We start from the raw sequence: 14522 nt of genomic DNA, 5'->3' as shown, positions 1-14522 counted from the left end.
TGTCAGGTGTTGGTCATCTGTTGGGTCGCAGGTTCACCTGAACCGTATCTCTTTATTTTTCCCCCTCCGGTTTCCATGTAATCAATGATAATGTAAAATAAATTTAAACCTAGTTTAACAAAAACTAAATTACAACTTCTTAAAATAAGGGGCATTTGCAGAAGGTGTTTGTTGATTTTTTTCAGAAACGCACGCACACACTCCCACTCGCACGCACGCACACACAGACACACTCGAACGCACGCACACAATCGTACTCACGCACGCACACACTCACACGCACACACAGTGGCGGACTGGGTCTCAAAATATTGGTTGCCAGGAGACAAAGGGGGCCCACTTCATCAGGGGCCCACTTGATATAGGGGGCCCACTTGCCATCGGGCAAGCTGACACCCTGGCCAGTCCGCCACTGCACACACACAAACGCACTCACACACACACACTCGCACGCACGCACACAATAATACGCACACACACAATCGCACTCACACACACATTCGCACGCACACACTCACACTCGCGCACACACACACACAGTCACGCACACACTCACACGGAGACACGCGCACACACACAGAACCACTGAATGAGGGGGGACCTCATTGAAACTTTACAGAATAATGAAAGGCCTGGATAGAGTGGATGTGGAGAGGATGTTTCCACTAGTGGGAGAGTCTAGGACTAGAGGGCAGAGCCTCAGAAGTAAAGGACATACCTTTAGGAAGGAGATGCAGAGGAATTTCTTTAGTCAGAGGGTGGTGAATCTGGAATTCATTGCCACTGATAGACAATAGGTGCGGGAGTAGGCCATTCGGCCCTTCAAGCCAGCACCGCCATTCAATGTGTCCATGGCTGATCATCCCCAATCAGTACCCCGTTCCTGCCTTCTCCCCATATCCTCTGACTCCGCTATCTTTAAGAGCCCTATCTAGCTCTCTCTTGAAAGTATCCAGAGAACCACCCTCTGAGGCAGAGAATTCCACAGACTCACAACTCTCTGTGAGAAAAAGTGTTCCCTTGTCTCTGTTGGCTGTGGAGGCCAAGTCATTGGGTATTTTTAAGGCAGAGATAGATAAATCCTTGATTAGTACGGGTGTCGGGAGAAGGCAGGAGTGTGGGGTTGAGAGGGAAAGATAGATCAGCCATGATTGAATGGCGGAGTAGACTTGATGGGACGATTAGCCTAATTCTGCTCCTTGAACTCATGAGAATAGAAACAGGTCCTTAGGCCCGCAGTCTGGCCATTGGCCGCCCATTTGCAACAAAGGGCATATTAGTTGGCGTGATAAAGATGGGCTGAAGGGCCTATTTCCACGCTGGATGACTATGACTGGAATATAAAAACTGGGATGTAACGCTGAGGCTCTATAAGGCGCTGGTCAGGCCGCATTTGGAGTATTGTGAGCAGTTTTGGGCCCCGTATCTGAGGAAGGATGTGCTGGCTCTGGAGAGGGTCCTGAGGAAGTGCACGGAAACAGGCCCTTCGGCCCATCGAGTCCATGCTGACCATCGATCGCCCGTTTACACAAGTTCTACATTTCTCCTCCACTCCCTGCACACCAGGGGGACAATTTTACACCGGGCCAATTAACCTGCTCAAGCACGCCTTTGAGATGTGGAAGGAAACCGGAGCACCCGGAGGAAACCCACGCGGTCACAGGGAGAACGTGCAAACTCCACACAGACAGACAGCACCCGAAGGTCAGGATCGAACCTGGCTCTCTGGCGCTGTGAGGCAGCAGCTCTACCCACTCACTACGCCAGCCCTTCTTGTGATGCAAGTGTGTCCAATCTCGTCCCGTTTGCCTGCGATGTGGAGTTTGCACATTCTCCTTGTGACTGCATGGATTTCCTCCGGGTGCTCCTCCCACCTCCCAAAGCCGTGCCCGCGCGGGTTTGTGGGTTAAAATGGCCCTGGGAATAGAGGGACCGCACTGGAAAACGTCCTCTCTCCATTTCCCTCCGCAGATGCTGCCTCACCCACCAGCAGTTTGGTTTTTGACTCGGCATTACAGCATCTGCCGTGTCTTGGGAGAGGGAGAGGAAAGGGAGGGGAGAGGTGGAGATGGGGAAGGAGGGAAGGAGAAAGGGTGGGGAGGGACAGATTCACTGGAATTTAGAAGGATGAGAGGGCATCTTATAGAAACATATACAATTCTTAAAGGTAGACAAAAAGCTGGAGAAACTCAGCGGCTGAGGCAGCATCTATGGAGCGAAGGAGATCCTTCGCTCCATAGATGCTGCCTCACCCGCTGAGTTTCTACAGCCTTTTATCTACCTTCGATTTTCCAGCATCTGCAGTTCCTTCTTAAAATTCTTAACAGGTTAGATGCAGGAAAAATGTTCCCCATGTTGGGGGGAGTCCAGAACCAGGGGGTCACACACAGTTTAAGAATAAGGAGGACCAAGATGAGGACAAACTTTTCCACCCAGAGAGTTGTGAATCTGTGGAATTCTCTGCCACAGAAGGCAGTGGAGGCCGATTCACTGGATGTTTTCAAGGGGAATAGAGTTAGATTTAGCTCTTGGGGCTAACGGAATCAGGGGATATGGGGAGAAAGTAGGAACGGGGGTACTGATTTTGGATGATAGATCATATTGAATGGCCTACTCCTGCATGTATGTTCTATGTTTCTATGAAGGTCCAATTGGCAGATGGCACACCCCCGCACTAACAAAAACCGCCAGGAGGTGGCAGAGGTGGCCCGTTTATGGGAGGAGGAGGAGTGGATTATTGTACCCAGAGACCTGGTCCAGCCCTGGTGAACCTGGTTCAAGTCCCACACCAGGAGGATGAGACTTTTACACTTGTAGTGACATTTTAATGATCTGCTCAGAGTGTGTGTGTGGGCAGGGGAGGCAGGAACAGGGCCAAGACCCAAAAAGCTGGAGTAACTCAGCGGGACGGGCAGCATCTCTGGAGAGAAGGAATTAGATGACGTTTCGGGTCGAGACCCTTCTTCAGTTTGGGTCTAGACCCCGAAACGTTAGCTGGGGCTTCTCCCCAGAGATGCTGCCCGTCCCGCTGAGTTACTCCAGCATTTTGTGTCTGTCTTCGGTGTAAACCAGCATCTGCAGTTCCTTCCTCCCTCCCTCCTCACCGCCCGTCTGCCTGTCACTCATCCTCTCACACTCCAAAGACGTGCAAGTTTGCAGGTTAGCGTGCAGGATAATATTCTTCGGTGGGCCGAAGGGCCTGTTTCCGTGCTATCTCTCTGAACTAAACTACACAAGGGTTGGTGGACAGTGAGGAAAGCTATCACAGTAAACTGCCGGATGCAGATCAGCGACAGAAATGGGCAGAGAAGTGGCAGATAGAGTTTAATTCAGGCAAGCGTGAGGTCAAGTCAATTTTATTTCTATAGCTCATTTAAAAACAACTCCCGTTGACCAAAGTGCTTTACATCAGTGCAGGAACTAACATGCTACATACAGTGGTACATAGATCTAACAATACATACATACATACACACATACAGCGCTCCCTCAGAGGGCCTCAAGAAACGCTTGTGAGTAGAAATAAGTTTTAAGTCTAGACTTAAAGGAGTCGATGGAGGGGGCAGTTCTGATGAGGAGAGGGATACTGTTCCACAGTCTAGGAGCTGCAACCGCAAAAGCGAGGTCGCCCCTGAGCTTATACCTGGACCGCGGGATGGTCAGTAGCCCCAAGTCGGCCGACCTGAGGGACCTGGAGGTGGAATGGTGGGTTAGCAGATTTTTGACGTAGGTGGAGGCAAGCCCGTTAAAGGGTTTTGTATACAAATAAGAGGAGCTTGAAGTTGATTCTGAATCGTACTGGGAGCCAGTGGAGAGAGGCCAGAATCAGGGTGATGTGGTCCCTTTTGGGAGGTCAATAGACAATAGACAACAGGTGCAGGAGGAGGCCATTCGGCCCTTCATGCCAGCACCGCCATTCAATGTGATCATGGCTGATCATCCCCAATCAGTACCCCCGTTCCTGCCTTCTCCCCATATCCCCCGACTCCGCTATATTTAAGAGCCCTATCTAGCTCTCTCTTAAGAATTTTAAGCATCCAGAGAACCGGCCTCCACCGAGGCAGAGAATTCCACAGACTCACAACTCTCTGTGAGAAAAAGTGTTTCCACGTCTCCATTCTAAATAGCTTACCCCTTATTCTTAAACTGTGTGTGTGGCCCCTGGTTCTGGACTCCCCCAACATCAGGAACATGTTTCCTGCCTCTAGCATGTCCAAGCCCTTAACAATCTTATATGTTGCAATGAGATATCCTCTCATCCTTCTAAACTCCAGAGTGTACAAGCCCAGCCGCTCCATTCTCTCCCCAGGGAGGAGGCAGCCGCTCCAGACTTCTCCAAGCCGCTGAGGAATGTTTCACCCGACGCCGAAGTTCCATCTTCACAGCAAGAGGGCTCTGAAAATCATCGGACTGGCTGCAAGGCCACAAATGGGCCCCGACCTCGGGCGTCTCACAGAGGAAGAGGACTTAACTTTCTGGTGCCTTTCCCCACAGTGGAAAGTTTTGATTCTGTTGTGGGGGGACGTTTGTGTTGAACTCTAAAATGTGTTGTGTCCATTTTATTCATTTTTTTTTTAACCTTTTTCTATGGTTTGTAATGGAACTTATTATTTAATTTATGTAAAGCACTTTGCTGTTATGTTGTCTGTTTATGATGTCTTGTTTATTCTTCTGTACAGCACTTTGGTCAACATTGGCTGTTTTAAAGTGCTTAACAAATAAAGTTGGATTGGATTGGATTCTCTCAGCATATGACAGTCCCGCCATCCCGGGAATTAACCTTGTAAACCTACGTTGCACTCCCTCAATAGCAAGAATGTCCTTCCTCAAATTAGGGGACCAAAACTGTACACAATACTCCAGGTGTGGTCTCACTAGGGCCCTGTACAACTGCAGAAGGACCTCTTTGCAGGAACATTGTCAGCATTGATGTACAAAGGGACCATGCGGCCCATGTCCATAACTCCCTGAAAGTGGCGCAATGCAAGTAGATACCACACGGTGGCGCAGCGGGTAGGGTTGCTGCCTCACAGCACCGGTGACCCGGGTTCGATCCCAGCTACGGGCGCTGTCTGCACGGAGTTTGCACGTTCTCCCCCCATGACCTGCGTGGGTTTTCTCCGAGATCTTCGGTTTCTTCCCACACTCCAAAGACGTGCGGGTTTGTAGGTTAATCAGCTTGGTGTGAGTGTAAATTGTCCCTGGTGTTTGTGTGTGGGATAGTGTTAGTGTGCGGGGATCGCTGGTCGGTGCAGACTCGATGGGCCGAAGGGCCTGTTTCCATGCTGTATCTCTAAGGGGTTCAAGAAGGAACTGCAGATGCTGGAAAATCGAAGGTACACAAAAAAGCTGAAGAAACTCAGCGGGTGCAGCAGCATCTATTGATGCTTCTACACCCGCTGAGTTTCTCCAGCTTTTTTGTGTACCTTAGTAAAGATGGGGGAATGCTTGCCTTCATGGGTCCGGGGCAGAGTATGTATTGGTCGGGCCGCATTTGGAGTATTGCGTGCAGTTCTGGTCCATTATAGCATTGCTGGGATTAGAGGGTTTCAGCTACAGGCAGAGGCTGGACACACTTGGATTGTTTTGTCTGGAACGTGGGAGGTTGAGGGGAGACCAGATAGAAGTTTAAAATATTATGAGAGGCGTAGATAGGGTAGACAGTCAGAACCTTTCCCCCCCCCCCCCCCCCCCCCCCCCCCCGAGTGGAAATGTCAAAGATTAGAGGGTACAGCGTCAAGGAGAGAGGGGCAAAGTTTAGAGGATGCAGGAAGGAACTGCAGATGCTGGTTTACACCGAAGACAGACACAAAGTGCTGGAGTAACTCAGCGGGACAGGCAGCGTCTCTGGAGGGAAGGAATGGGTGCGTTTCGGGTCAAGACCCTTCTTCAGACTGGTGAGTGTGTGTGTGTGTGTATGTGTTACTGTATTTGTGTCTGTGTGTATCTGTGTGTGCGTTAGTGTGTGTATCTGTTCGTGTCTGTTTGTGTGTCTGTGTCCGTGTGTATCTGTGTGTTAGTGTGTGAGTGTGAGTGTGTGTGTGTGAGAGTGTGTGTGTGAGTGTGTGTGTGTGTGTGTGTGGGGGGGGGAGTGAGTGTGTGTGTGTGGGAGCGTGTGTGTGTATGTGGGAGTGTGTGTGGGTGTGTGTGTGTGTCAGTGTGCATGTGTATCTCTGTGTGTTAGTGTGTGTGTGTGGGAGTGTGTGTGTGTGTGTGTGTGGGAGTGAGTGTGTGTGGGAGTGAGTGTGTGTGTGTGGGAGTGAGTGTGTGTGTGTGTGTGTGTGGGAGTGTGTGTTACTGTATTTGTGTCTGTGTGTGTATCTGTGTGTGCGTTAGTGTGTGTATCTGTACGTGTCTGTTTGTGTGTCTGTGTCCGTGTGTATCTGTGTGTTAGTGTGTGTGTGTGTGTATCTGTGTGTTAGTGTGTGTGTGTGTGTGGGGGGGGAGTGAGTGTGTGTGTGTGGGAGCGTGTGTGTGTATGTGTGTGGGAGTGTGTGTGTGTGTGTGTGTGTCTGTGTGCATGTGTATCTCTGTGTGTTAGTGTGTGTGTGTGTGGGAGTGAGTGTGTGTGTGTGAGTGTGTGTGTGTGTGTGTGGGAGGGAGTGAGTGTGTGTGTGTGTGTGTGTGTGTGTGTGTGTGTGTGTGTGTGTGTGTGTGCGTGAGTGTGTGTGGGAGTGTGTGTGGGAGTGTGTAAACGGTCTGATAAACACCCTTCCCATTGATTTAATCTCAGAATCTGTTCCACTTTGAGAAGTCTGGATTCGGCCCAACATTCACTCGGTGAAAATCAATGTCCATTCAGTCTGTGGCGTCTGCAAGGAGCAGAGGGCGGAGGGGAGAGAGAGACAGACAGAGAGACAGAGTGTGTGTGAGAGCAAGAGAGAGTGTGAGAGAGAGAGAGAGAGAGAGAGAGAGAGAGAGAAGGGGAGTGTGAGAGAGAGAGAGAAAGAGAGAGAGAAGTGAGAAAGAGTGAGAGTCAAAGAGAGAGAGTGTGAGAGAGAGAGAGAGAGAGAGAGAAGGGGAGTGTGAGAGAGAAAGAGAGAAAGAGTGTCAAAGAGAGAGATAGAGTGTGTGAGAGAGAGAGAGAGAGAGAGAGGTGGAGAGAGGAGTGAGAGAGAGAGTGAGAGAGAGGTAGCGAGAGAGAGAGAGAGAGAGGGAGGGAAGGAAGGGCAGAGGTTCCTCGTTGAATCCTCTGCCCAGATTGGAGATGGATCAACAACTGGGTTTGGAGCCGGAGCTGGAACCGGCTAGACTGCAGCATCTGACCCACTCCAGAGACGGCCAGTGTCCTCTGGGTGTCTCCCAGCCGGTAAGCGGCGTGGGCTCGGCACCGGGCTCCCGGGACTACCGGCCAGACCTGACCCTGCCGGGCCCGTCCGCTGGCCACTACTCTGCCCTGGTCCACCCTGGCCCGGCCGCGGACAGATACCGAGACCTGCTCCTGCCCAACAATCTCACGGCCGGCTTCGCCTGCGCGAGGGAGAATGGGGGCTGCGCCGATTTCTACGGCCTCCACCTCAAGGGTCTTGGCTTGGGTCAACCGATGGTCACCCAAGGACCTGGTCCCTACGGGCTCTGCCCCGGCCAACTGGGCGTGGAGAAGCTATCTCACATCTTCTCAAGTGGACCGACATCAATGTTCTCACCAGAAGATCACAGCTTGATGTCGCATCCGCCCGCTCCAACGTTGTTCGCTCAAGACCACCAGGACGTGGACCTCCTTGCCCACAGGTCCTACGCTGGAGCCTCACCACCAGGGACGTCCAAGGTGCAAGCCTTCGGACAATCGGAAGACATCAACACCAAAGAGGTGGCCCGCAAGGTGATGGGGGAGTTGAAGAGGTACAACATCCCGCAGGCTGTCTTCGCACGGAGGGTCCTCTGCCGTTCACAGGGAACTCTGTCCGACCTCCTGAGGAACCCCAAGCCTTGGACCAAACTCAAATCCGGGAGGGAGACCTTCAGGAGAATGTGGAGCTGGTTGCAGGAGCCAGAATACCAGAGGATGTCCTATCTCAGGCTGGAAGGTAAGAAACTTTTTTTACGTTGAGGGGTGAGAGGAGAACAAGGTCGTGAGAGGGGAAACCGCTTCACCAGAACCACCCCGGAGATGGTCGGAGTGAAGTGTAGGAATGGAAGGCCACAGATCCAGAACCAGGGGCCACACACAGTCTTAGAATAAAGGGGAGGCCATTTAAGACTGAGGTGAGAAAAAAACTTTTTCCGCCCAGAGAGTAGTGAGTCTGTGGTATTCTCTGCCTCAGAGGGTGGTGGAGGCCGGTTCTCTGGATGCTTTCAAGAGAGAGCTAGATAGGGCTCTTAAAGATAGCGGAGTCAGGGAATATGGGGAGAAGGCAGGCATGGGTTATTGATTGGGAATTATCAGCCATGATCACTATGAATGGCAGTGCTGGCTCGAAGGGCCGAATGGCCTCCTCCTGCACCTATTTTCCATGTCCATGTTTCTATTCCTTTGCACCAGAGATGCCGCCTGAATGGCAGTGCTGGCTCGAAGGGCCGAATGGCCTCCTCATGCACCTATTGTCTATGTTTCTAGGACTTATGAACTTGTGCAAGCCTTTCACAATAATAATCCTAAACCATAACCGGATACCTGTCGAAACGTCTTCCAAGTATCATTTTACCCAGCCTCAACTACCTCCTCTGGCAACTTGTTCCATACACTCACCACCCTCTGTGTGAAAAAGTTGCCTCTCAGATTCCTACTAAATTGATCCCCTTACCTTAAACCCATGTCCTCTGGTTCTCGATTCCCTGTCTCTGGGGCAAAAGATTGTGCATTTATCTGATCTATTCCCCTTATGATCTTGTACGCTGTAAGCATTTATCCGATCTATTCCTTGCCCTGTAGTTCGAGGATATCCCACTCTCTCATCCCCTCCCTACACGCTAGGGGGAAATTTTACAGAGGGGCCGATCGACCCAAAACATATAAGATTATTAATTCCTAATTTGAGGAAGGACATTCTTGCTATCGAGGGAGTGCAGCGTAGGTTCACCAGGTTAATTCCCGGGATGGCGGGACTGTCATATGCTGAGAGAATGGAGCGGCTGGGCTTGTACACTCTGGAGTTTAGAAGGATGAGAGGATATCTTATTGAAACATATAAGATTGTTAAGGGTTTGGACAAACTAGAGGCAGGAAACATGTTGGGGGAGTCCAGAACCAGGGGCCACACACAGTTTAAGAATAAGGGGTAAGCCATTTAGAACGGAGACGAGGAAACACTTTTTCTCACAGAGAGTTGTGAGTCTGTGGAATTCTTTGCCTCAGAGGGCGGTGGAGGCCAGTTCTCTGGATGCTTTCAAGAGAGAGCTAGATAGGGCTCTTAAAGATAGCGGAGTCAGGGGATATGGGGAGAAGGCAGGAACGGGGTACTGCTTGGGGATGATCAGCCACGATCACATTGAATGGCGGTGCTGGCTCAAAGGGCCGAATGGCCTACTCCTTCACCTGTTGTCTCTATTGTCTATTGACCTACAAACCCGCACGGATCCGTCTTTGGGCGGTGGGAGGAAACCGGAGCACCCGGAGTAAACCCACGCGGGTCACGGGGAGACGTGCAAACTCCACGCACCCGCTGAAAGACCTGCCGCTCTGCTCGCGATTCCAGCGTCGATCGATCTTTGGATCTCATGCTGGTTTTCCTCCTGCCAACATCACCATCGGCAAACATGAAGGGCATCATTTGATGAAGGCGGAGAGGAAGCAAGTTGGCAGCTTTTGATTAATTTTGCGGTTTCAATGCTTTCCGCTGTGCGATTGTCTTTGGCAGGTGTAGATTTATAGTCCCTTTAATGCACCGGGGATTCCACCAGCAGTCACTGAGTGTGCAGGGAAAATTCACCATGCTGAATCTGAAGGGGGGAACTTTAGTGTAGTTTAGTTTAGAGATACAGCGCGGAAACAGGCCCTTCGGCCCACCGAGTCCGCGCCGACCAGCGATCCCCCTCCCCCCCGCACACTAACACTACCCTAGGACGGACATCCTTGTGATTGAGGCAGTGCAGCGTAGATTCACAAGATTGAACCCTGGGATGGCGGGACTGTCATATGAGGAAAGATTGAAAAGACTTGGCTTGTATTCACTGGAGTTTAGAAGGATGAGTGAGGGGGGATCTTATAGAAACATATAAAATTATAAAAGGACTGGACAAGCTAGATGCAGGAAAAATGTTCCCAATGTTGGGCGAATCCAGAACCAGGGGCCACAGTCTTAGAATAAAAGGGAGGCCATTTAAGACTGAGGTGAGAAAACACTTTTTCACCCAGAGAGTTGTGAATTTGTGGAATTCCCTGCCACAGAGGGCAGTGGAGGCCAAATCACTGGATGGATTTAAGAGAGAGTTAGATAGAGCTCTAGGGGCTAGTGGAATCAAGGGATATGGGGAGAAGGCAGGCACGGGTTATTGATTGGGGACGATTAGCCATGATCACAATGAATGGCGGTGCTGGCTCGAAGGGCCGAATGGGCTCCTCCTGCACCTGTTTTCTATGTTTTTATGTTGGTGGGACTGCTGTGGATGGGGCACGTTGGCCGGCAGGGAGGGACGAGTCGGGCCGAAGGGCCTCTGCGGCTACAGGGCCTGTGCGGCTGTGGGACTGGGTGGGCCATCACACCTGAGGGAGCAGGTGTCCCAGGGCAGGACAACCTGGACTAGGAGATACCTGTGGCTTGCGGGCGGAGTGCCGGAAAGGGCGTGGAACTGGGACATTACAGTGCTGGAACGGGCCGTTCCATCCACAATGTCCCTCCACCGAATCGTACACAAGCCATCTACCTCCCTACGGTTCCTAACTATCCAGAGAGAGCATTTTACTGTCATATGTCCAATGAAATTCTTACTTGCAGCAGCACTACAGAATATGTAAACATAGTACATTATAAGCAGTATAATAAATAAGGAAAAAAAAGTGTATACACACAATAGACAATAGGTGCAGGAGTAGGCCATTCGGCCCCTCGAGCCAGCATCGCCATTCAATGTGATCATCCCCAATCAGTACCCCGTTCCTGCCTACTCCCCATATCCCCTGACTCCGCTCTCTTTAAGAGCCCTATCTAGCTCTCTCTTGAAAGCATCCAGAGAACCGGCCTCCACTGCCCTCTGAGGCAGAGAATTCCACAGACTCACAACTCTCTGAGAAAAAGTGTTTCCTCATCTCCGCTCTAAATGGCTTACTCCTTATTCTTAAACTGTGTGTGGCCCCTAGTTCTGGACTCCCACAACATCGGGAACATGATTCCTGCCTCTGGCGTGTCCAAACCCTGAATAATCTTATATGTTTCAATAAGATTCCCTCTCATCTTTCTAAACTCCGGAGTGTACAAGCCCAGCCGCTCCATTCTCTCAGCATATGACAGTCCCGCCATCCCAGGAACTCGTATAAATAAAAAACAAACAATGTTCATGCAATAATGTGTATTCAGAGGGCATTTGAGGTTGGAGAAGGTACTGTGAATAGACACAAAACTGGAGTAACTCCAGCGGAACAGGCAGCATCTCAGGAGAGAAGGAATAGGTGACGTTTCGGATCGAGACCCTTCTACAGACTGACGGTCGGGGGGGAAGAGGGAAACGAGAGGGAAAAGACGGTAATGTAGAGATATACTGCTACAGGGGCCACACACAGTTTAAGAATAAGGGGTCGGCCATCTAGAGCGGAGACGAGGAAACACCTTTTCTCACAGAGAGTTGTGAGTCTGTGGAATTCCATGCCTCAGAGGACGGTGGAGGCCGGTTCTCTGGATGCTTTCAAGAGAGAGCTAGATAGGGCTCTTAAAGATAGCGGAGTCAGGGGATATGGGGAGGAGGCAGGAACGGGGTACTGATTGGGGATGATCAGCCATGATCACATTGAATGGCGGTGCTGGCTCGAAGGGCCGAATGGCCTCCTCCTGCACCTATTGTCTATATAGAACAAATGAATGAAAGTTATGCGAAGAAACGATGACAAAGAATATTGGTCAATGTTCGCTGTGGCCCAAGAGAAAACGAGTTGTAGACAATGAGACACATCGATCTACAGTTGCTATCTAACTATCTGTAGTTTCTCTCTACCTATCTAGCTACAATTCATATCTAACCCACTAGGGGCGCCTCATTGATGGCAGCCTCTGCCTACAGTCTGTCTGTTTTTCTATATATTTTTTAGTCTGTTTTAAAAGTGTCCTTCTTTAGTTTTTCTAAGTGGGGGAGGGGTGTAGGGTAAGGGGGAAACCATTTCCCAGTCGCCTCCTGGCGAGGATGCGACTATACTCCGAGTCGCGTCCCCCCCCCCCACCCTCGCGGCCATTTTAGACTGAGGTGAGAAGAAAAAATTCGCCCAGAGAGTTGTGAATTTGTGGAATTCCCTGCCACAGAGGGCAGTGGAGGCCAAATCACTGGATGGATTTAAGAGAGAGTTAGATAGAGCTCTAGGGGCTAGTGGAATCAGGGGGATACGGGGAGAAGGCAGGCACGGGATTGATTGGGGACGATCAGCCATGATCGCAATGAATGGCGGTGCTGGCTCGAAGGGCCGAATGGCCTCCTCCTGCACCTATTTTCCATGTCCATGTTTCTATTCCTTTGCACCAGAGACGCCGCCTGACCCGTTGGGTTACTCCAGCACTTGTCTTTTGGTAAAGCGACAATTTAAGAATAAGGGGTAAGCCACTTAGAACGGAGACAAGGAAACACTTTTTCTCACAGAGAGTGGTGAGTCTGTGGAATTCTCTGCCTCAGAAGGCGGTGGAGGCCGGTTCTCTGAATACTTTCAAGAGAGAGCTAGACAGGGCTCTTAAAGATAGCAGAGTCAGGGGAGAAGGCAGGAACGGGGTACTGATTGGGGATGATCAGCCATGATCACATTGAATGGCGGTGCTGGCTCGAAGGGCCGAATGGCCTCCACCTGCACCTATTTTCCATGTTTCTATGTCTTTGCACCAGAGATGCCGCCAGACCCGTTGGGTTACTCCAGCACTTGTCTTTTGGTAAAGCGGCATCTGCAGTTCCTTGCGTCCATAGTGTTTTTTAGGTTCAGAGTTCAAAGTTCTTCTCCTTTCTCCCGCAGCTTCCCGGAGGAAGGAGCAGGAGGGAGCAGGGGTCGAGCATCATCGTTCGCCCAAGAGGCACCGGCTGGTCTTCACCGACGTGCAGCGCCGCACCCTCCTGGCCATCTACAAGGAGAACCCGCGGCCCAACCGGGACCTCCAGCTGACCATTGCCCTCCAACTTGGCCTGGAGTTATCCACCGTTGCCAACTTCTTCATGAACTCACGCCGCCGGAGCCTGGACAAGTGGTCGGAGGAGGGGACACAGGTCACAATCGACAACAGGCAATAGGTGCAGGAGTAGGCCATTCGGCCCCTCGAGCCAGCACCGCCATTCACTGTGATCATAGAAACATAGAAAATAGGTGCAGGAGTAGAGGCCATTCGGCCCTTCGAGCCTGCACCGCCATTCGATATGATCATGGCTGATCATCCAACTCAGTATCCTGTACCTGCCTTCTCTCCATACCCCCTGATCCCTTTAGCTACAAGGGCCACATCTAACTCCCTCTTAAATATAACCAATGAACTGTGGCCTCAACTACATTCTGTGGCAGAGAATTCCACAGATTCACCACTCTCCGTGTAAAAAATAATGTTCTCATCTCGGTCCTAAAAGATTTCCCCTTTATCCTTAAACTGTGACCTCTAGTTCTGGACTTCCCCAACATCGGGAATAATCTGTTTAAGAAGGAACTGCAGATGCTGGAAAATTGAAGGTACACAAAAAAGCTGGAGAAACTCAGCGGGTGCAGCAGCATCTATGGAGCGAAGGAAAAAGGCAACGTTTCGGGCCGACTTCATCATAATGTATGGCGGTGCTGGCTCGAAGGGCCGAATGCCCTCCTCCTGCACCTATTTTCTATGTTTCTATGTTGGTGGGACTGCTGTGAAACGGGTCTGAAGAAGGGTTTCGGCCCGAAACTTTGCCTATTTCCTTCGCTCCATAGATGCTGCTGCACCCGCTGAGTTTCTCCAGCTTTTTTGTGTACCATCGGGAATAATCTTCCTGCATCTAGCCTGTCCAACCCCTTCAGAATTTTGTAAGTTTCTATAAGATCCCCCCTCAATCTTCTGAATTCTAGCGTGTACAAGTCGAGTCTATTCAGTCTTTCTTCATAAGAAAGTCCTGACATCCCAGGAATCAGTCTGGTGAACCTTCTCTGTACTCCCTTTATAGCAAGAATGTCTTTCCTCAGAAAGAATGTCTTTCCTCAGATTGGGAGACCATTGGGAGATCATGGCTGATCATCCCCACTCAGTACCCCGTTCCTGCCCTCTCCCCATATCCCCTGACTCTTAACTCTCTCTTGAAAGCATCCAAGTCAAGTCAAGTCAAGAGAGTGTATTGTCATGTGTCCCAGATGGACAATGAAATTCTTGGATGCAAAAATACAGAGAATTGGCCACCGCTCTCTGAGGCAGAGAATTCCAGATTCACAACTCTCTGTGTGAAAAAGTGTT

General features: G+C 50.6%; 2 protein-coding genes across 2 annotated transcripts in view; both read left to right on the top strand.

Moving 5' to 3' along the window:
* Nucleotides 1-3027, top strand: part of LOC116968904 (Golgi phosphoprotein 3-like B) — a 30167-nt gene extending 27140 nt beyond the window's left edge. Inside the window, exon 5 of the mRNA XM_033015886.1 lies at nt 3012-3027. The gene's annotated coding sequence lies outside the window, so the exon portion shown is untranslated. The remainder of the gene's footprint in view (nt 1-3011) is intronic.
* Nucleotides 3028-7122: 4095 nt separating this feature from the next.
* LOC116968902 (hepatocyte nuclear factor 6-like) lies at nt 7123-13358 on the top strand. Its single transcript, XM_033015885.1, has 2 exons — nt 7123-8027; nt 13079-13358. The coding sequence occupies exons 1-2, from the start codon at nt 7208-7210 to the stop codon at nt 13348-13350; spliced, it is 1092 nt and encodes a 363-aa protein (XP_032871776.1). The 5' UTR covers nt 7123-7207; the 3' UTR covers nt 13351-13358.
* Nucleotides 13359-14522: the final 1164 nt, after the last annotated feature.

This window comes from Amblyraja radiata, chromosome 47 (assembly GCF_010909765.2).
Source record: "Amblyraja radiata isolate CabotCenter1 chromosome 47, sAmbRad1.1.pri, whole genome shotgun sequence".
NCBI lineage: Eukaryota > Metazoa > Chordata > Chondrichthyes > Rajiformes > Rajidae > Amblyraja > Amblyraja radiata.
The sequence above is the reverse complement of the archived record's forward strand: the minus strand, read 5'-3'. Positions and strand labels throughout refer to the sequence as shown.